General features: G+C 39.9%; 2 protein-coding genes across 2 annotated transcripts in view; both read left to right on the top strand.

The window, feature by feature from the left end:
* The window catches only part of LOC140227456 (DNA repair and recombination protein RAD54B-like), a 294723-nt gene extending 285795 nt beyond the window's left edge, over positions 1-8928 (top strand). The window contains exons 15-24 of the mRNA XM_072307860.1: positions 5-77; positions 1608-1876; positions 3373-3540; positions 4058-4184; positions 4828-4934; positions 5614-5679; positions 6569-6685; positions 7160-7327; positions 7964-8032; positions 8839-8928. Coding sequence (XP_072163961.1) covers positions 5-77; positions 1608-1876; positions 3373-3540; positions 4058-4184; positions 4828-4934; positions 5614-5679; positions 6569-6685; positions 7160-7327; positions 7964-8032; positions 8839-8928 — 1254 coding nt within the window. The remainder of the gene's footprint in view (positions 1-4; positions 78-1607; positions 1877-3372; positions 3541-4057; positions 4185-4827; positions 4935-5613; positions 5680-6568; positions 6686-7159; positions 7328-7963; positions 8033-8838) is intronic.
* Positions 8929-19359: 10431 nt separating this feature from the next.
* LOC140227539 (fructose-bisphosphate aldolase-like) overlaps positions 19360-21845 on the top strand; it is a 36200-nt gene continuing 33714 nt past the window's right edge. The window contains exon 1 of the mRNA XM_072307943.1: positions 19360-19415. The gene's annotated coding sequence lies outside the window, so the exon portion shown is untranslated. The remainder of the gene's footprint in view (positions 19416-21845) is intronic.

A 21845-nucleotide genomic window follows, 5' to 3' on the forward strand; every position in this document is an offset into this window, starting at 1 on the left:
TCAGTTATCTAGGTTGACCAGTCTCTTTGTCTTGAGGAGAACTCAAGAAGTGAACAACAGGTACCTCCCACCCAAAGGTAAGTTTTTGGCTGAGAGAGTTCAGCACATAATTCATTTGTAGCACTGTATATGCCATATATATTGCAATAATCTTTGCAAATTGGGACTTGTAAAACAATTTACAAGTGGTTGAATACAAGATAGAGAACCTCAGTGATGAATTGAGAAATGAGTATTATCTCTTTTTAAAAGGAAAAGTCAATGATTTCTCTCCTTGGAGACAATATGTAGCACATTTCCAGTATGCGAGGCAATTATTTTTGCGAGTTAGTGACTTTGCAATTATCAGTCAACTTGTGCAAATTCACAAAAAATGAAAATGCCCCAAACTATACCATGTATACAGTATTTTATGTTGAAAATCTTAATTTTTGTGCCAATTCTGTCCACATGTATTGGCCATGTGTGCATCATGGGTCTATAGAGGAAATTGTGTTGTTCACCTGCATAGAATAAATATGCCAATGTACATTCACACTGGTCATACATATGTATGTCATACAAATGATGTGTTGTCACGCAATGAATAGCTATTGCCCCATGTTTCTGGTTCAGCAGTCATGTTTTATGTACTAATGCTTTATTTAGACCTAGAGCACACATATAAACACGCACAAACTTCCAAGGATGAGCTCTTAATAATAACTAGAATATATTAATCACTCCTCCATAATCTTTATCCATTGACAACATGAATTTGTGATGAGCCTTTGGTAACAATTCCTTCCGTAAATTGATACACATGGTCCTAGAATTAAAAAGAAATAATTCCATAATTTCAATGTGTGTTTTGACTTTGAACAAAGCTTCTTAATTGTGAAATCACTAATGAAGTTTCTCATAAAAATGTACCATTCATTTCCTAAGTTCCAGGGTTAAAAATTTGTGCTTAAACACAGTCAAAACAGTAGATTTCCCAAGAAGTGATTGCTATATACAGTTGGCCACTGGAGACAGGTGGCAACCATCTTGACCCAGTGAGAAGGCAGTTAAATCCTATTTAAAGGCATTATTTACCATTTGCAGATGAAACAAAAACCCAGCATTAGTACTTCAGAATGGTTCTAAAATGTGAGTTAGGGATAGAAACAACAAATGTGAAAATCTGAATCAATATAATCGATGTTTACTAAGTATTGTTAGATATGCATAATGTGAACAATAGTTGTAATAAAAATGTTTCCAGACTAGCTAAAACCATCTACAGTTATGGTTTTTTGAAAAAAATAGTGATATCTCCTTATATTTCTGGCTTTATTGCAAAAATTTTATAGGGTAGGATGTTTTGTGATAAAACTGACTTACATTATATACAGCAAGTGTGATATCTTGAACATTTTTAAAATCACTGCTCCCAAAGGTAAACAGGACCTTTAAGTTTGCTATCCTGATGCCAGTAGTTATAAATATAATTACCATATCAGATTTGCTAAGCTGATAAAGGACTGACTATATCCTTATGATATGTCCTTCCACTTTGCCTTTTCTTTCCCATATTTAAATCATTCCATCTTCTCACATTCTTTGTACCCTGCCTCCAACCCCAGTGGAGATGGTGATATTCTGCAGACCCTCCCCTCTGCAGCTCCTTCTCTACCGCCAGCTCCTGGGCTCCAGGCTGGTCCGATCCTGCTTCCTGCGAGGCTACTCCATATCATCTGGGGCGGGCTCCCCGCATCTCGTGTGCATCGGGGCCCTGAAGAAGCTGTGCAATGATCCCAGCTTGTTGTATGCGGCCAGCAGGGAGGTCGACGGGGAGCTCAAGGAGAAGGAGGGGGACCCAAGAGGCTGGCTCCTTGACGACAGTGAGGAAGAGGTAGCTATCATGCTAAGAAGACGTTTTGTTTTGTTTCAGTTTGTTTTTGTTTTTGTTTTTTTATTAAAGAACTATAGTTTGCTTGATATGCCCTCTTTTGACTATTTCATTGTATTGGTGTAATCGTCTTCTTATTCATAGTACAGGTGCAGTATTCCCTTCCATAGTCATTGTAAAGGTGTAGTACTCCTTTCTGATAGTCATTGTATTGATATACAGAGCGTATCAAAAAAAAAAAAAAAAAAGGTAATCCATCTTTACAGGGCTACCATTTCTTAATTGTCAGCCATGGAGAGTGCAAATGTTAGTTGTGATGAAAGAAGAACTCTTCCTCTTTCATACCTCACATTTTGCTCTCCATACCTGACAAGTATGAAATGGTAGCCCTCCAAGGTTGGATTACCTCTCTTTTTTTCTTTTTTTTTTTTGATACGCACTGTAGTGATTTTTTTTTTATAGTGATCTTCATATTGGTGTAGTACTGCTACTGCCATCAGCTGTGAGTGTTGGGCTGTTTTAACTGTAGGCATGGTCACCTGTTTCATATTGTTTTCAGAATTAACCCTTTAAGTTGCATTATGTGTTAATGCTGTTTATTATTGTAGGTGAGCAGATTTCTAGTGATACTGTCAAAGTATATAATGCAAGGAGTTCAAGTGAACAATTGATACCATTGCAGAAGGATATTACCTTTCATTAGGCTTCTTCCATTCAGTGTGAAGGGATTTCAAGTGAATTTGGTATGCTCATCATGTGATAGGTAAACAATTGAGTACCTGAATATCAGAACGACCCAAGTCCAAATTTGGCTATCGCGTTTGAAAGCCATTTACGTAGTCATGCAAATACAGATAATCATTCAAGTGACTGTTTTATATTCAAATTTGAATTAATAACACCCCAATAACCGAAAACACTTAAGGGAGTAGGGCATTTTTTATTAATTTCCATTTTTCCTAAATTTTCTCTTATGGACTTGGGTCGTTCTTATATTCATATACTCAATTGTAGGGTTGGATGCCTCTCTAAGGGGCATACATGTACTAAACAATTATCTAGCATTGTACTGAATGTGTAGTGAGATATCACTTGTAGGTATATGTTTCATTTGTGCATACTGTATATGCCATATATTTTTTGCAAGGTTTTAATTTTTGCAAATTTAGCGAGTTTAATACTATTCACGAATTCAACAACAAGCAAAAATATTAACTCTTTGATGTGCGTGCATGCATTTCTCCATCCGTTAACATACATTACTCCCCGATAACGAAATCAATGTAACCACTTGTGGAATTGTTAGGAAGTCCCAATTCACGTAAGATTAGACTTGCTAAACATATGGTGTATACAATACTTTGACTTGCTGTTTCTGCCATGCCAACTGACAAACTGTTCAGCTACAGTGCCCACAATAGCAGGGTTTGAGAACGACTCTGTGCTGTAACTTTAATCTATGACTCAACTAGTTTTGGCATTTCCCTCCTCCCTGACAGGTTTCCCTGTACGATGGTCTCTTCCCACTGTATCCAGAAGACTACAGGGAAGGGAAGCCCCTGGTGGAGCACTGCGGCAAGCTGTGGACTCTATCCCGAATGCTGGGAGCGCTGCACGCAGACCCAGCCAGTAGGGAGAGAATAGTGATCGTCTCTAACTACACCCAGGTAACCCTCCGTGGTTTGTGAGGATGCTGTGTGAGAGTGAATGGGTCAGTAGATGTAAGAATGGGGTGGATGGGGCATTATTTTGATGAATATGTTTACAGGTATTGTATAGATATAGATAGATAGATAGATAGATAGATAGATAGATAGATAGATAGATAGATAGATAGATAGATAGATGGTAAGATGGATGGACGGATGGGTAGACGGATGCAGTGTAAATTGATGGAAAACAAAATAGTGTCAGCAGCAATATCATGGTATGGTCTTGCCATCAAAGCTGTAAATAATGATAATGAATTTTCTGTACATGGAGAAATTCTTGTTTCATATGTCTATCTTTTTGTTCATCATCCTGTAATCTGTCCTTTCGTCTATTTTTCCTTATATTTTCATACTCTCTCTTTCTATCTGTTTTTTTTAATCTATCTTTTTGTATGTTTTGTTCTTTATATTATCATAAATTTTTGTACTAGTTCCTACTTTTGTCTAACTTGTTGACTTAATCACCCTCCAGACTCTGGATCTCTTGCAAGCTCTGTGCACAATGGAAGGCTACCAGTTCTCCAGGTTAGATGGCTCAACGCCCACAGCCAAGCGCCAGTCCATTGTGGAGCATTTCAACAGTAGCTACGCCAAAGAGAGTGAGTATAGAGCACCAAACGATGAGCTAGCAAAGAATGATGAACACCTCTTCCTACAGTGCTGCATTACAAACTTGCAAACAGAATGTTCTTCCTGTCATGGAATTCTTGTATGAATTTCAGGCATGGGTGTGCATTTTACAACTCGAAGATTTTGACAGAAACTTTGACCTTGGAAATTACTGTCAATTCAAAATTTCAGTGGTTATGTTTCATCATTTACTCATGCTATGTATAGCACAGATCACTAGTAATAAGCTTTGTGATGACAATAAAAATGTTGCAATAGTAGTAGCATGAAACGTATTCGTTATTGCCATGTGAAAGCTAAGGCTGTTGCTCCTAGGTCAGTGCTCCTAAATGCTCCTAAATGTTTGTATTGACATCAACCTTATGTGTGGTTTGTTCAGTTTCTCAAGGAGACAATTAGCTCTTGTTGGGTGCAATCCTTGTGCCTGTGATGACAGCACAAAACAACTTCTCCAATATGCGGTCATGATGCATTCTTTACCTTCAGCATGTCAGTCATTTTCTTCTTTCTCTGTGGTGTACCACCTCCTTCCTGTGATTCGTGCTACCTGAGCTAAGGACCATTTCCTGTAGATGTTCTGAGACATGTTGCTTAATTTCCTCCTGTTTTCAGCTGTATTCTTGCTCAGCTCCAAGGCTGGAGGCGTGGGCTTAAATCTGATTGGTGCATCAAGACTCCTCCTCTATGACATCGACTGGAACCCAGCCAATGATCTTCAGGCAAGCAATTATAGAACAAAATAGAACCAAATATGGATATAAAATCTGGTAATAAAGAAGTGCATAAAGTTCAAAAGACTGAGACGAGATAGTCATCTACCTTCTAATACAGGCATTTTCTTGTTTCCTTTTTGCCACATCAGTGTTTTTGTTCGTTTGTTTCTTTCTTTCTTTGTTTTAAATACACTGTCAGAAATGGAGTACTTTACCCCAGAATGCACCTTTGATTGACAGCTTCACATTATGCATTCCATAAGCAGAGACTCCAACTCTCCTGGTTTCGACTGGAGATATCTCCCCGAAAGCCCATTTTTGCAAAATTTCCCGTTCTCCTGCTTGAGATTTAATTTCTCCCACTCTGGCTCTGTGTCTCCCGCTTGAAATGATTTCTTACTTGTTGTCAGCTTATCGTATGATGAAAAATAAGCCTTAGATAGCAATGCCTGCAATGAATATTAGCTTACCATGCCAGGGAAATTCATAATTGATTTTATATTTTGATAAAACAGGGCCCAGGAATTGTAGAAGTTACAAAATTTGATGTCATTATTGTCACAGGAGTTGTTACCCTGCAAAGAAAGAATGATGAATTTGCCCGGTGTACTAAGAAGGACTATTAGTCTGCATGAATGTTTTCTTTCATTTCTGTTGATGTTTCAAATGATTCTCTCACGTTCAGGCTATGGCAAGGGTGTGGCGTGATGGTCAGAAGAAGACAGTGCACATATACAGAATGATCACAGCGGTACGTCAAGCTTCACTCTGAGAAATGTTCACATAGCATCTTTTTAGACGCCTATTCACCCGTTGAGGACAGTTTGATTTTGCTACAACACGCATTTCCCAGAGACACTTGACCGAGCATACTCGGGACTCATCCTCAACGGGTTAAAACTGTTTATAATGTAGTATTCTTGCCTTTCTGGTTGTGAACAGGCCACATGCTCTTGATCTTGTGTTATACGATTTCAGCTGATGTACTTTGATAGAGAAGGTAATATCTTAAAGGCTATTGGAAAGGCAGTTTTTCTAGTACATTTATACCAGTTTCCAAATTGTTCACCAACTATTATAAGTGGATGCTCCAATAGTAATTATAAAATGGGCTTAAGAATCTCTGCAATCTGATTGGTCAGTTGTCATGCATTGATTTTCACTGATCCACAGTTCCAAAGTTCAACTCGCGCATCCAATTCTCACCGATCCACTCTGTCCTGTGCATCCTTTGTATAATATCCAACACTGTACAGATTACAAAATAGCAAGAAGTTTGGAGTCATAGGCATAACATTTTAAATTTCCTGGAGTAGATATTGATCTATATGACAAGATTTTATTCCCCATTGATATTTGATGTAGTATAGAAGGATTGATGTGTTCACATTAGGCTACTGAAAGCTGCTTCAAATCAATCAAATCAAGAGAAAAAGAAAAAGGGACTGCAACATTGTATATGATACTTTCATTATTTTCTTGGATAGATGGTGTGATATGAAGCATGTGGAATTTCACTGTAGCCGTTAGAAGCCCCCCCCCCCCCCATGAATTAAATCACTATGAAATTTTGAGTGGGTTCATGCATCAAAAGATGAGATGCTTCAAGCTCACGTCTCTCCTGCTCTGATGTGTCACAGGGCACAATAGAGGAGAAGATATACCAGCGCCAGATCAGCAAGCAGAGCCTGAGTGGGGCGGTGGTGGACACTAAGGATGCCGCCTCGTCTGTCAAGTTCTCCCTGGAAGATCTCAAGGTGACCACCGTCCACTACCTCTTAAGAAAGCACTTATGTAATCTATGATAGGGAAGTACAATCTATGGACATGTGTGTGTTTGTGATGTGTGTATATGTGCATGCATGTTTTTATTATGGGTGTACTTGTATGTGAATGTGTAGTGTGTTAGTGTTGAGGTAGTAAAACAGCCAGGTGTAAGGTAATAATGAACTATAGACAGTATATAAAGAGTTTGATGCATTTAAGTGGATTTTATGAAGTGTGTACTCAATAAAGTCAATGAAGAACTCAAGTTGGAGGATGGGAGCATTATTGTCAAAAACATACAAAAGTTGCATTACATCAAGAGAAGAAAGATCAGATAAAATACACCCACATACAGGCATACTTATACCTCTATTTAGTGTGTCCATAGCAGCAGCAGGAGTGTGAGTAAAATATTTCAGATGGTAAATACAAATGCTGACACTGAACCCTGTCTTCACCACCAGGATCTGTTCACACTGCATGAAGACTGTGCCTGCATCACACACGAGATGCTTGGCTGTGACTGCCAGGAAAACACAAGTGAAGGAGAGCAGTGTGAACAGGCCCCTGTACCCAAGGAACCAATTCGCAGAGCCTGCCAGCTTGGGAGGCAGCAGTCGGCAAGCATCAAGGTATTACTGATGAGATGTATATATATATCAAAATAATATAATTCTAGTCTGTAGGATATCACTCCTATAAAAATGATATCACTCCTACAAAATGAGAATTGCAACACAAGAAATTCCATGGCGCTTGTCAACTGAAAGAAAGGCAAATATTTGTAAGATATGGACTGTATGTTTCCTCTGCAGTACTCGGACATTGTTGAAACCCCAAGAAAGCACATTTGTTACATTTCTTTTCATATTTACAAAAACAACAACATAATGATGAAAATGATGATAATAAAAATAAAAATAAAGATAATAATAATAATAATAATAAAAATAATAAAATTATTATTAGTAATGATAATAATAATTATTATTATTATTATCATTATTTTTATTATGGCTATTTGTATAGTGCACATGTCCACCTTTCCGTGCTCATGGCACTTCAGAAAAGAAAAAAAAATTGTATAGGGCCTATATGATATATACAAGATAATTTGTTTCAGATATGATTTTGAATACTCTCATTGTCAAGGAAGCCATGTGTAAACTTTCTGGTGGCCATGAGCAACTGGTTACTATGGAGATTATACCAAAAATGTGAATGATGGAAGTGAAGTAGTGTATTCATCAATTTTGTATTCCCAACAGAAGAACTTGTCTATGGGTGAGCTAAATGACTGGCGGCATTACCCAGCACCACTACAAGATGACTTCGAGGCGAGTCCTCTTACACTACTAGCAATGTCCACAAGAAAGTTGGGATAATGAAACAAAAATCATGGCTGCGCCCTCTGTTGGGAAAGCCTTTCACGTTGTCATTACAATCTTACAGTGAAGTAACTCATTTGTAATCCCTTAAACAGCAGTCTAATATGAGATCATGTAGTCATGAGAGAAAGAAGGAGAGTGGAAAAAAAAAAATCCAGAGAATATTGGTTCTTGTTGTGTGTTTTCCATTTGTTAGTCTCTCTGCAAATACTAGTGTTACTGATGTTTAGCAGGCATTATATTCTGTAGATTTAAATCTGATTTCCGATTTTATTTTTCTTCTAAAGTGTGTACACATTTTACTATTTCCATGTGTTAAAATCAACTGAAAATTTTGAATTCCGATCTTTTCAAACAACCTCAACATCATCCCTGTTTAGAGAATTGAAAATGAAGGGAAAAAAAAACCAAAACAAAACTAAGAATTGCAAGCACTACCACAAGGTGTCTGTGTGGAATAAATGTTGTACTATGTAAAATTTGTATGTAATATTCCCTATTTACTTTATGTAGTTTGATATTGCAAAAGGGTTGATCCTTAGATTCATTTGTTTATTCATTAATCATCTTTACTTTTCACCATGTTGATTTTCCTGTCTGCACCTATTGTCTTTCGTTTTCTCTTTCTGTCATTCAATACTCGTCCTCTTTTTGTCTTGTAAATGTGAACCCATCCTCTCTCAGCCAATCTACTTGTACTTTCCATTTTAATTAATTTTCTCTTATCTCTCACTCCCTGTCTGTCTCTTCTGTAGGATGAGTTTTTGCTTGCTGCCAAGGAGAGAATCACCTTTGTCTTCCAGAGTGAAACCAACATGAACACATTCCAGACAGCGCCCTCGTAGGCCAGTCTCTTCCAGCGGGAGGAGTTGGGGGCTAATGCATAGCATGCTAAAAGAAGAACGTGAAGCTCAGGGATTTGATGATGAATGGATATTTATTTATGATCTTTTCATGATGCGTTTTGATATGTATTCATTGTCAATTAGACATATTTTTTCTATTGGAACTTTATCAATCAAAATTTATCATATGACAACATGGAGCATAAGAGAAAAACAAGCAAGAGAATCAGCTGGTAATGTGAAGAAAACGAAGAACTTGAAAAGGGAAGATGCTTCTTGTCTTTTTAATCGTAAAGTTTGATGATGTCTTCCCAGATGGTATATACAGACATATTTTCAGGTGTTAGGCCTTTTCATTGGTCTCATCTGTTGTCGGTTCTCGGATCACACTACCCTGTATTTGATGGCTTGTTTCTTCCAGTAACCTCATCAGGGGTGGTATTTAAAGCAAGTAGGGTGGTAGAAGGCTTCACGGTGCACCATGTATTCTTTCTAGGGTAAGTGTGTGGCCCTGAAAAGGGCCTACCCATCCCGATGTTTCAGCAAGCATGTTCTCGCCGTTCTCAAGGGAATGAATATGTGGTGCACCGTGAAGCCTTCTACCACCCAACGTTCCACCATCACGGAAGCCTTCAAAGATTTCATTAAAGCAAGTACTCATGCATTTAGATGGCCAGTTTATATTCATTGCTCAGGAGTATGTTTAACCCGTTGAGGACGAGTCCCGAGTATACTCGGGCAAGTGTCTATAGGAAATGCGTGTTGTAGCAAAATCAGCCCATCCTCATAATGCATCATATCAGTAAAACTGTATTCATTCGAACAGGAGGTGTGTACGGGCATAGCATGATTTTAAACTCATGTTGCACAGAAGATGTTAACATTGAGCTTAAGATTTTCGCGACACAGAAGTTTAGAGGAAAAAAAAATCCTGTTCTGCGCATGCACAAAGTGGCTGATATAAATTGATCTTGCGTGGTCTCAGTTAAATTTATACATGATCTGTTCTGAGCTATTTTTGTGTCTGCTCAAATTCACACCACAGAGAGCTACTTGATGCAGTGACCCTATGGGGGCGCCATTTTACTTTGTAAAGGCAGCATCCTTGTGAAATCTCAAAGCTACCATGCATCACAGTGCAGGGAGAGAGGAGAACAGCCAACACAATAGGTAGGGATGCAAGGGCCGATTTGTTTGATCCATTCCATAAATCTTGGTCAGCTGGCTCCCACTTGCTGCTCGTCTTCCTCGCTCTGCTGACTTAATGCTCATAGCTCTGTAGGTGTCGACGACAAAGTGAACAGTGTCACTATGGGCAACATGAGCAAGATGAATCAGCTGCTTGGCTACATATGCTTCCAGTACACCAAATGTATCAGGCACTGCCTTCTGTGGGATTTCCTGGAGCATTGCCATCCCATCTATTATCCAGACACTGTTCAGTGGCATTCCTTCTACAACAGGAGCAGGCTCAACAATGGATTCGATGGAGTGAAGTAAGGATGCTTTATTCGTCTTTGTTAAGGAACCATCTACAGTGGCAAGAGCGAGTGGAAGAGGGCCAAGATTGTATGTCATCATGTTTCGCAGATCAAGTTTCCTTACTCCGGCAATAACAACGAGACGCTGGAAAAGGTTTCTATCAGCTTTCATTGTTACTTCTTTCCCCTTCAATCTTGTTGTGGAAGCTTTGTTTAGATGGGTGAATGTTTTCCTTTTCTACTTTCTTATGACTTTAAACAGATCTCCATCCCCATGAAGACGTTCTTCGCAGAATAACTGGAAAGCATCATCTCCACTTTTGTAGGCAGAAGTGTAGTCACTACGGATGGCGTCAGTGGCAATTACTCCGGAGACTATATGAATAAGGTCTTCAGTGCTCTCCTGGAATGGATTCATCATTGCCTCTATCGTGTCAACTACAGCACAGACATCTGCTTCAACCCTCTGCATATTTGCCTGGTTCAGATCTTTCTTTGTTCGTGATCCTTCACCTTTCCCAGCCATATCCTCACATTGCTTACTGATGGCACTGCGTTCATGCTGGGAGAGTATCCAGCGAGCGACGGCTCCCTTATTGCGTGTAAACCCGACCATGCCACCTTTGGTCTTGGTATCTCTGTTACACGTCTGTTCTATGGTTTGGTCACATGCAATGCCGGAGAACCCGAAGTCAGTCTGCCGGTACACAGCAAACTTTCCTGTCTTGAAAGCTTCATGGATCTCTGGATGTGTAGATGGAAGTTGACTCATCTCATGCCAGTATACAGGGAGATACCTGGCATAGTTGAGCCGGTCATACGCGAAGAACCATGGGAGGAAGCTGCGGATGGACGAGAGGTGCAGTTCCCAGTCTCCTTGCCTTGTAGCACGCAGAAACAAGAGGACGACTTCCACCATCTCAATGTAACTTGACCACAAAGCAAATGTTGGGTCTTTCGCCGATTGTTGTTCCACGGAAGAATGATAGGAAGATGTCAGAGCCTGGAATTCTTCTCCCTGCACAATCTTTTTGAAAGATCTTATTGGATGTTGCACAATGATGCCATTTGTGTTATGTGTTGTCCCTTTCCCGCTGACTGTTTCCTCTCCAAAGTCGTTGTTGTCATACACAAGCGTGGTGAAGATGTGCTGTACACCAGCAGGAAGCGAGTCATTACCAAGGGCGAGTTGACGCTTGGCGAGAGCAGTGTCATGCTCAAGGACAACAGATTTCGATACGCTGTGCACAAGCCCGTTGAGTATGCCAATCAGTTTCCCAGAACCTGTCAGGTGCCTAACTGCCATTCCAAGTGAGTTGTGATTGGGCAGAACACATCTCCCTTTGGTGTAGAGATAAATAAGATCCTGCGCTATTGAAAGAAGACAGAACCTTCCTTTCATCATCGATTGAAATGAAGACCAATTCTTCGGTCGGATCTTCACTGAGCCCTGTCACCCATGAAATGAAATTAAACAGTGGACGAGGAACAAGCAGCTTGCTTTGTTCCATGTTCAAGTCATCAGCTGTTGGAGGCCAGGTACTGTAGTCTTGAAGTCTATATCCTGCAGAGAATTCTTAATGATGTGTGCTGCAGCATATAATGTTCTCAGGGTGTTTTCCTGGGTTTGCACTGTGTCATTGATGTTCTCATCATTATCACTGTGGCTTCCCTCACTAGAGACCTCCTTCACCGCTGATTCCACAACATCCTCTACATCCAGGCTCTCTATGAACACAATTTCACTCTCATTTGGCGTGACGGTCTCGCAAAACGGTGAGTTGGCTCAGTCGGTAGCGCGTCTGCCTCACGATCACGCGGCCCGGGTTCGAACCCGAGTCTGGACTGAGCAATGTTGTGTGTAAGCATACCGTCCCCTCTAGCAAGAGGCAAAACACTCTGTCCCTCGGATAGGACATAAAATGGAGGTCCCGTGTATGAGAGAGTAACAACTCATGCACGTAAAAGAACCCGCTTTATTCATTCATTGCAAAGAGCAGGGTGTTTAACCCGGTGAAGTGGTCCGACCTCACATCCAACTGGACCCCATGGAAGACCAGCTTAACACAGCTGAATATGGGCTATCCAGCCATCTTCACAGATGGAAAATGAACAAACAAACCTGGATAGAACTCCTTAATCAGTCTTCTCTTGAGGTTTGCACTTTTGTAGCTAGAAGCATCGACTCCTTCAACTTCGTGCACAGTTTTGACAAAAATTCTTAAGAGCTTTGTCAGACGGACAATTTCCTGGCCCTGTATTATCCTCTTTTCTATGACCATCTCACAAAATGCAACATAAGAGGGGACATACAGCGACTGCCACTCCACATCACCACTATCTACATTTTGTCTTACAACTCTACAGTAAGATAAATGGCACGTACGGTGATACCTAGCTTCAATTGCAACAAGATCTTTTCCCCTAATTTTGAGAAGCTAAACGCTCATCTTTGCGCATCTCGGCAGCTTTAATAAGTTGCCCCCCTGAAAGTGTTTCACACTTGACCAATCTTTCTAACTTTCTTTTCCTGGAGAAACCCTCTGTAACATACTTGTTACCTCTACATATTAGACACTCTACAGGGAGAACATGCGGTTTACTTGGGCAGGAGCGAGTAGTCATCTCTGAGCGAAGGAGCCGCTTTGCTGGTGTTGCTTCCTGTAGCTCCTCTCCTTCTAGTTGTCCCAAAAGCTCTGCATTGGTAAAACAAAAAATTATTTAAAAAAAAGCTTTTGTTATAATATTGAATATTGGTATAATTGTTCAATTTAAAGAAAATCATCACATGACTAAAGGATTTATTGAAACTAATTTTAAAAGATAAAAACCTCGCAATTCATATTAAAAAAAACAGCCTAAAATATATAATTCCAGTGTTTGTGTTGGTTGCTTTCCTTTAGGGTGTACAAGGAATAATAACAAATTATATTTTACAGTATGCTATACACAAAGTTTCAAATCAAGCAATTATTTGCAAAACTGAGGTACACATATAAAGCATAAAATGTAGTCCTTGGTGAAGGACCATGTTGCCAGTGGTCACCTGATATTGTTATATGCAACAAAAAACTATCAGATATACATAAGCAGCAGCTGGAAACCCAATGATTAAGCAATATTTAGATTTTTTTTTCTCATACTAACAAACACTCAAAATACTACTAGTAAATGACAAGGCTACCAAAGATTCTAATCAATCACAATTACCCCACGCTTGAGTAAAATGGAAAAGCATGTTTTACCATTAAAAAAAATATATGGTCTAAATTATTCAGCAATTCTATAAATATTGTGGCGAATCGGTCGCAGGCTTATATCCCTCAGTCCTGACACCACGTGTGACGTATTATATGTAGGTCGTAGAAAGGGTAGATCCCTCTGGTCCTGACACCATATGTGTAGCGAATAACTTGTTTTGGTGGTAGATGTGTGTGATGATAGATTGGTATCAAGTTGAGGCGCTACGACGAATTATTCAGCAATTCTATAAATATTGTGGCAAATCGGTCGCAGGCTTATATCCCTCAGTCCTGACACCACGTGTGACGTATTATATGTAGGTCGTAGAAAGGGTAGATCCCTCTGGTCCTGACACCATATGTGTAGCGAATAACTTGTTTTGGTGGTAGGATGACCGAGCTAGGCGTAAGTTCGTTTGGCCGCAGTATACGGCCCAAAATACCAGTTAATTCTTACTACTAATTCATTTCTACCAGTTATCCACCAATTCTCCATCAACAGTCCATCATACCAGCTTCGCACCTTATCTACTGAATTACATCTACATTGTACCAATGTCTTTACCACCAGTCACCACCAAGGTCCACTCACCTGCACTCGCTCAGGATTCTTTGGTAGGAAAGATTACTCTTTCAGTTCTTGGTATAACTTTCAACAGGTAGTACTTAATTCGCGAATACTTCTGCACAAACAACCGTCCAACTCGTTTCCGTAATACACATACACAGTTCACCGCGCCGACCCGTCCCGTCCCGTCCCGGCCTGCTATGTATGTCACACAGATCTAGGCTAGCTAGCGATCAGGAACACACTATCCTGACCATCGCCTTCACTAGAACTGTTTGTACACAGCTCGAACTTCGAAAGCTCGATGCAACTCAACACGTACTAGACGTGCCTACCATATCCGTCCCAACTCGACATCGAACCGAAATCTTAATTGCCCAATTATATTTTTACTCAATAATTATTAGTGTAGTTAATTAATATTTTCACCACTAAAACACCAATTAGGGGGAGCAATTCTTACCAAACCCCTACATATTTGGTCTCAAATTACTGGTATCTATTATTTCTCTCTGAATCTTAAGTCATCTTACCCCCTCTATGCCCCTATCTTACGTAATATTCAACAATCTGACCAAAACCGGGATTTTTGGACCTCGCTTATAGCAATGTTACTACCAACAATAATCGATTACACTTTAATGCTATCGATAGTGAATTATGCCCGGCTTATTATACACAAATCAACTAGCGGAAATGATCGATTTCGCTACAATATGATCAAAGCTCTGTAAAGATTGAATTATTCTGGTTGGTTGGTTGATTGACTTCAATTACCCATGGTTACAAGCAAAATATAAAATTTCATCCACTATCAGAGCTCTACAAGGTGTTTTTCAATGAGGCTGTGATAAAAACAAAATACAAACATGAAAGGCCGACAATTTTGCTCTCTGATGTGCTTGACATACATGTATATCGGAAACATAAAAAATAATACCAATCAATTTACTTTTGGAACTGACCAACATAACCAGATATCAGTTGGGTGATAAATGCAGATATTTGGACCCTTGAATCTTGAAATGTAAACATTGCTGACCATTCATGTTTGTAACCATGTTGGTTTGATAAGACATTGAATACAAACCTTGGGTAATCTGTGATTCCCTGGCTTGGTCTTCCTTCTTCGCCTTCTCTTGAGCCCGCGTAATAGTTGTTATATTGCAAGTGACGGTAGCACTCTACATGATAGCCTGCTTGACCTTGCCGTTTTCTGGATAATCAAAAAGAGACAAAAATAATTTGATCAGCAATAAGTTTACAGCACTTTCAATTTTAAAAGTGAAATAGAATGTGTAAATAGTGTAAAAATAGATTTTAAAAAAAAATCAAATTTCTATTTTATTCTGATGGAGGTTATCTTAAGGCAGTGCAGCTGTAAAACCCATGCATGGTATAACGTACATGTGTGAATATAAAACTATCATAATCCTATCTTCCTTCCAATATCAATAATGCTCACCTTTAATTCACTTGTTTATATTGAATTTAGTATTCAGCCTGGAATTGTTTCATAATATCTATGCTATGACATCACCATTAAACAGATGGACATGGTTGGCAGACTGGGGTGGAGTTTCACGAAGTTGTTCTGACTTAAAGTTATGAATGACTTAAAAAATGACTGCAACATCATGTTCTTGATTGCTATACCATTATTCAGCCTGTCAATCAGCTTAAATATAGCACAATATATGATACATGCATTGTCTGTAAGGTCTTTCTTTACTTTAAGAATGACTGGATGAAACTGATTTGTAAAGTTACACACATGTTCTTAAACTTAGGTGCTAATTCAGTGAGATAGAGATTACCATAAACTTTAGTGCAGGGGACACCAGGGAAAGGACACCCTCTTTAATTAAGCCTGCCGCATATTATCTTTCTGATGGAAAGGCTACAAATCCAATGCGTCATCATCATCCTCATCATGTAGTCATGCTAAAGTCATTCATAACTTCTATAAGCAGATTTATGAAACACAACCCAGATCTCTCATCTCACCAGTCTCTGCTCGCCGGTCGAGGTCTCTCTTGAAAGTTGAAGACAATCACATCAGTCATCACACTCACACAACCAGCACAGTTTGTGTAAATAAATAGAAGGTTGCCATGGTTGTGGATAGACTACAGACACTTATTATAATCAGGAGCCTTTTCATATTTCGAAATTTATAGTCTGCGAATAGTCAGTAGATCTGCTGTACATAGTCATACTCATAGCAGACCTCCTCCTACTCACCTGTCATCGGTCACGTTCAGCTCCAGGGGCAAGGCGATTGCTCGAACGGCGATGTCGTGTTCCGGCCTGTTTTTTAGCTCTTTCCACAGCGTAGCACATTCCTGAAATTTATTCAAACTTTTATCTGTAAATGGAAGAACTTTCCCATGCGAATTGGTAGTATGCATGAGGCAAAATGCCGACAATTTACTCTCCGAATCGTCCGCTTCGGACGACAAAGACGAAGACATGTATGCCGCCATGTTGTTGTCTGACGTACGTAATGCATGGAGTGATATGATTGGTCAAGAAAGAAAATGTCAGCCGAGCGCGTATGATATGAATGATTTGATTTGATGACAGTTACTCTGAAAATTGTATAATTTTTGTTCACGTTTTTTCATTTTTCTACATAATGTGCAGGTATTACGCTTGATGAGTTTGTCAGGAGATATTAATAATATTTATTTATAACATGTGAGAATTTGATGTAGCTGCCTATCAGTGGTCACGAAAAGTTGACTTTTGGGCCCTTACATGCAGGTCTACAAATGCCATCTTAAAAGCTACCTAATGTTAGTTTGTGGATGTACCGGGTATTGTTTGCTCGGAAAATGTAAACGCTTTTAACAAGAGCTATTAAAAACCGCATATAATGTAAAGGATATTTACATTATTTTTTAAATGCCGCTCTGCTGAGTACCAGTCCCTACATGCTGAGTTTCATCACCATAGATTAGTCCTGGAAGTTGTTGATATAATGTGCCATAGAAATATTACTCTAAAAAAGTAAAATGATATGTGTCCTCTTTACACCCATTGGCCCGAATTCACGAAGGTGGTACAAATGAAACCATGGTTTAAACCATGGACAAAAACCATGGAGCGCCAAGTGTCGCACGGAATATTTTGTTGCGAAATTGGTAATTGTGTCGACAAAATGACCGTTTCGTTAACGAAATTATTTCGTAGACGAAATGTTCATTTAGTTACAAAATGTTGTCATTTCGTTACAAAATAATCATTTCATCAACGAAATGACTGATTTCGTAACTAAATATTCCATGCGACACTTGGCGCTCCATGGTTTTTGTCCATGGTTTAAACCATGGTTTCTATTTGTACCACCTTCGAGAATTTGGGCCAATGTGGATAAAATAAACAGCATCTGAGAATGTGAGTACTATGCCAATGAATAAAAAAAAACAACAAACAAACAAACATGAATGTAAGACAGTATCTTCCTTTAATGCTGATGCATTATATGATGTGTGGTGAGTTTGTCTTGTGAATATGGCGTAAGCCTGCATGACTTTTTGCATAGATTGGTATAAAAAAATGATACATGAAATCATACACAAATGGATGAGGAGGAGTGTGTGTGTGTGTGTTTGTTTGTGTGTGTGAGGAGTGTGTTTGATCCGAATGGGGTGGGGTTGGGTCATTGTTGTGTGTGTGTGTGTGTGTGATGATACTTCAGGACCCCAAATTGACAGGATGAAGATGAAAATCTTCATATATAACATATAAACATGTTAAGAATTCACGTTAGCTCCACAGAGAAATGAAGAAAGAAACTGGTAATGCATTTTTGGCCAATAAAGAAAAAGGGTAATGAGTTTATTCGACTCGAATATTTCGAATTTTTTCAAGTCGAAATAAATGCATTCTTTATTGGCCAAAAATGCATTACAAGTTTCTTTCTTTTATATATATTCTTCTAAATATATATGAAGAGTTTGTTTTGACCAATATATCATTTAAAAGGTATTATTTTGTACTTTATAACAGCGACCGTACTTCAAAATCTTCAAAAATGGAACTATCAGTTTTTGCGAACAAACTCTTTATATATATATATATATATACATACATACATATGTAAATATTTTTGTAGAATATTGTAATTCATGGTTATATTCTTACAGCATACCTAAATGGCTATTCATGAACTAAATGATCAAATTATACTATTTAGGGGCTTTGGAAACGGGGGCTTGGGTCTAAAAAACGTATTGATAAATGCAAGTAAACAAAATTGGGAAACAATCACAACACCCAAATTTGTTTCAAATGGTCTGTCTTAAGATTCCCTCCCCCCCCCCCTTCAAAAACATTCTACAGCTTGTGTTATTAAATAGATATGTAACATATGTACACTGTGGTTCAACACTGTTCTGTTAAAGAGGAATAAAACCCAAAAATGTAAATACCAGTACATGAATTGAGTGAATGCTGCAGTATTAACAGATCACACAGTGAAAGTTGGCAGAAGATACACAATCCAGTGAAATTTATGACTTCTGAAAGTTCGGTGCCGCCATCTCTCTCGAGATTAACATCACATTGTGACATCATGTCAAAAAACAATATTAAGAAAATATAAAGAGAATTCCACAAAGTTTCATTTTTCTTTAATGAAAAGTACACATTCCTTCTACTTGTTAGTGACTGATATAGGGGTAATATTCCCCCTGCTTTCTGAAAGAATCAAGTGTTCTTTTATTATGCTCGAAAAGCGAAAACATGTCAAGTTTTCGTTATATTTTGTTAACCATTTTTCCCACACATCTCACATCGCCAATCCAGCGATGAGGGCACCAAAGCTTTTGAAATTCAGTCTTTTTCAACTGATTGTGTGATTTTCCTCAAACTTTCACTGAGTTGTACTAAAATTGTGTTTCATTCTAAAGCGAGCGTTTTGTCAGATGGCAACTCGTGGCTCGTGAGGGTTGCACTGGCTCTTTTGGATTTTTAGCGTTCAGCGCCTAGCGCCATCTAGCGTTCCAGAGGAGAGGCGCATCGCCAGCAGCCGGCCCGCGCGCTCCCAGAGGCGGAGGCCCACCGACCAGGGATCCCCGCTCCACGCACGTATTAGTAGGCCACTCTTTCTTTCGTTGCAGCCGAAACGTTCGTGAGCGAGAAATCACACTCCTCTTCGCCCGCCTCATCCAGGAAACTCACTGCGTGAAGGTGACTATCTGTACCTATTTGTGCTTTCTACTTTCTGTTCGTAGTGTCATGCTTTGTAAATTGCACCCAAACGTATTTATATATTCCAATTCCAATAATTGTGTGTTGTTATCAACCGTGCAATACATGTATCTGCACAGTGGAGAGATTCAATCAATTGTCAATGATGTCCTCATTTGTCTATATTATCTAACGTTATATGCACTTGTCAATTGTAGTCCCGGCCCATGGGTACCCGGGGATGGCCGGGACTTGCAACCAAATTGGGCGGGGATTTCAGCACTTTTTTCGCCCGGGTGGGTCGGGAATAGACCGGGCTTTATAAGGGAAATTCACTGAATTTGCCCCGGTGGCCGGGATGTACCGGGGTGTTGTCGGGGGAAATTCAATTATTTTGCCCCGGTGGGTCGGGAATATGGACCGGGCTTTGTCGGGGGAGATTCACTTATTTTGCCCCGGTGGGTGGGGAATAAACCGGGGCTTGTCGGGGGGAAATTCGCTCCAACCAAATGGCAGGGATTTGGGGCGGGAATTTTGGCCGAGATTGAGCCAGATTTTGCTTGAGAGTTGACCATGACTTGTACCATTTCCAGTACGGTAATGTGACCATAAATTATTTCGCTTGACTAGCCATTCCCCGCTATTGAGGACTCGGTAACATTGCCCAAAAGTCGCGTAAACGCATGAATCACGTAAGAAAATAGAGCCTTGCGTGAAACATGCGCGATTTGCGCATTTCATGAATTTTCTGACGTGAAACCTTCGATCGTATTGCCGCCCAAGTTGCGTAATCGCATAAATCACCTAAGAAATTTGGTTTTGCGTGCTTGTCGAGAATTTGATCATTTTCGCTGATTTACGCAATGAAAAAATCACCGATGAATTGCGCAAGAACTATACGGAAAGATCACGCAAAAATATAGCGCCAATCATACATGAGTTGTTAGTGATACATTAGTGATTCATCGATCAGATATTTCGTAAGTTATACCTTATGCGCTTATTTGCGTGTTCTGTTAGAGATACATATGCCTACGCCAAAATTTTTTTTTCAGTGATTTTCAGTGATACGTAGGTGTTACAAGCGCGAAACATGTGTCATTAGTATTCATGTCAATAGTCAGAGGAGAGTCGGTGAACGCGATAGGGGCAACATTTTCGCGATATTTCACGCATATTTCGCGCATTGTTCGCGTAAGAACCACGCAAACTACGCAAAAATTACGTAAAATACAGCGCAATAATGCGGAAACTTTTATGCGAAGCTGGAATTGCGTAAAGCGGGGATCCGGCGCACATCGGCTGACTATACGAAGGTTCCACGTTGTAGACAAACTTATGAAATGCGCAAAGGCGCATGTATCGCGTAAATACAGCTCGAATATTTATTACGTGATTCATGCGTTTACGCGACTTTTGGGCAGTGTGACAGGTCCTCAAAACTCGGCTTCGCGTAAAAGTTTATGCAGTATTGCACTTTTTAACGTAATTTTTGCGTAGTTTGCGTTGTTCTTACGCGAAAAACGCGCGAAATATGCGTGAAAAACTACGCTGTTCAAACATACGCGAAAAACGCACGAAATATGCGTGGAATATCAGTGATCGTTTGCGAAAATGTTGCCGCTATCACATTCATGTGCGAATCATGCGCGATTCATACGCAATTTATTGTAATAAAGTGCAGATTATGCGTGATTTTCCGTGGACCTCAGTCGTCGCGCACAACCACGAATTCGCCCTATTTGGGGCCTTTGCGTGCCTATGCGTTGAAAGTGCGTGGTTTAGTGATTTTTTTTTTGGTGATATTTCCGTAGTTCTTGCGCAATTCATTGATGATTTTCATCGCGTAAATCAGCGAAAATTCTCAACGGACAAGCACGCACAACCAAATTTCTTGCGTGATTCATGCAAACTTACGCGACTTTTGGGCAGTGTGACTGGGCCTTGAGGGTCGGGACTTGGCCGGGGATTTCTATGCAAATACGCCCAGCTTGTCGGGGACTTGGCCGGGGATTTCTGCACAAATATTGCCCGGACTGTCGGGGAATTGGCCGGGGATTTCAACTTCAATTTTGCCCGGCCTGCCGGGAACTTAGCGGGGGATTTCCGTGAAAACTTTGCCCGACCTGTCGGAGACTTGGCCGGGACTTGGCCGGGTGGTGTAACATCCCAAAATTGCAAGTGGGATGCAAGTCCTGGCCATCCCCGGGTACCCAGGGGCCGGGACTTCAATTGACAAGTGCATTAGTTTACCCTGCCCGGCCTAACTTGTACCATATGCCCTAACGTTGTAGCCTGTATAAAACTTGACCGAAAGATCGGTCTGTATCTGGTCGTTGGGGAATGCTCCATGGTACAGTGGAGACTGCATCTGGCTTCACGGATCCCCTCCTTATACGGAGGAGAGCGATAACGTCAAAAATATAAAAG

This window comes from Diadema setosum, chromosome 4 (genome assembly GCF_964275005.1).
Source record: "Diadema setosum chromosome 4, eeDiaSeto1, whole genome shotgun sequence".
In the NCBI taxonomy this organism is placed as follows: domain Eukaryota; kingdom Metazoa; phylum Echinodermata; class Echinoidea; order Diadematoida; family Diadematidae; genus Diadema; species Diadema setosum.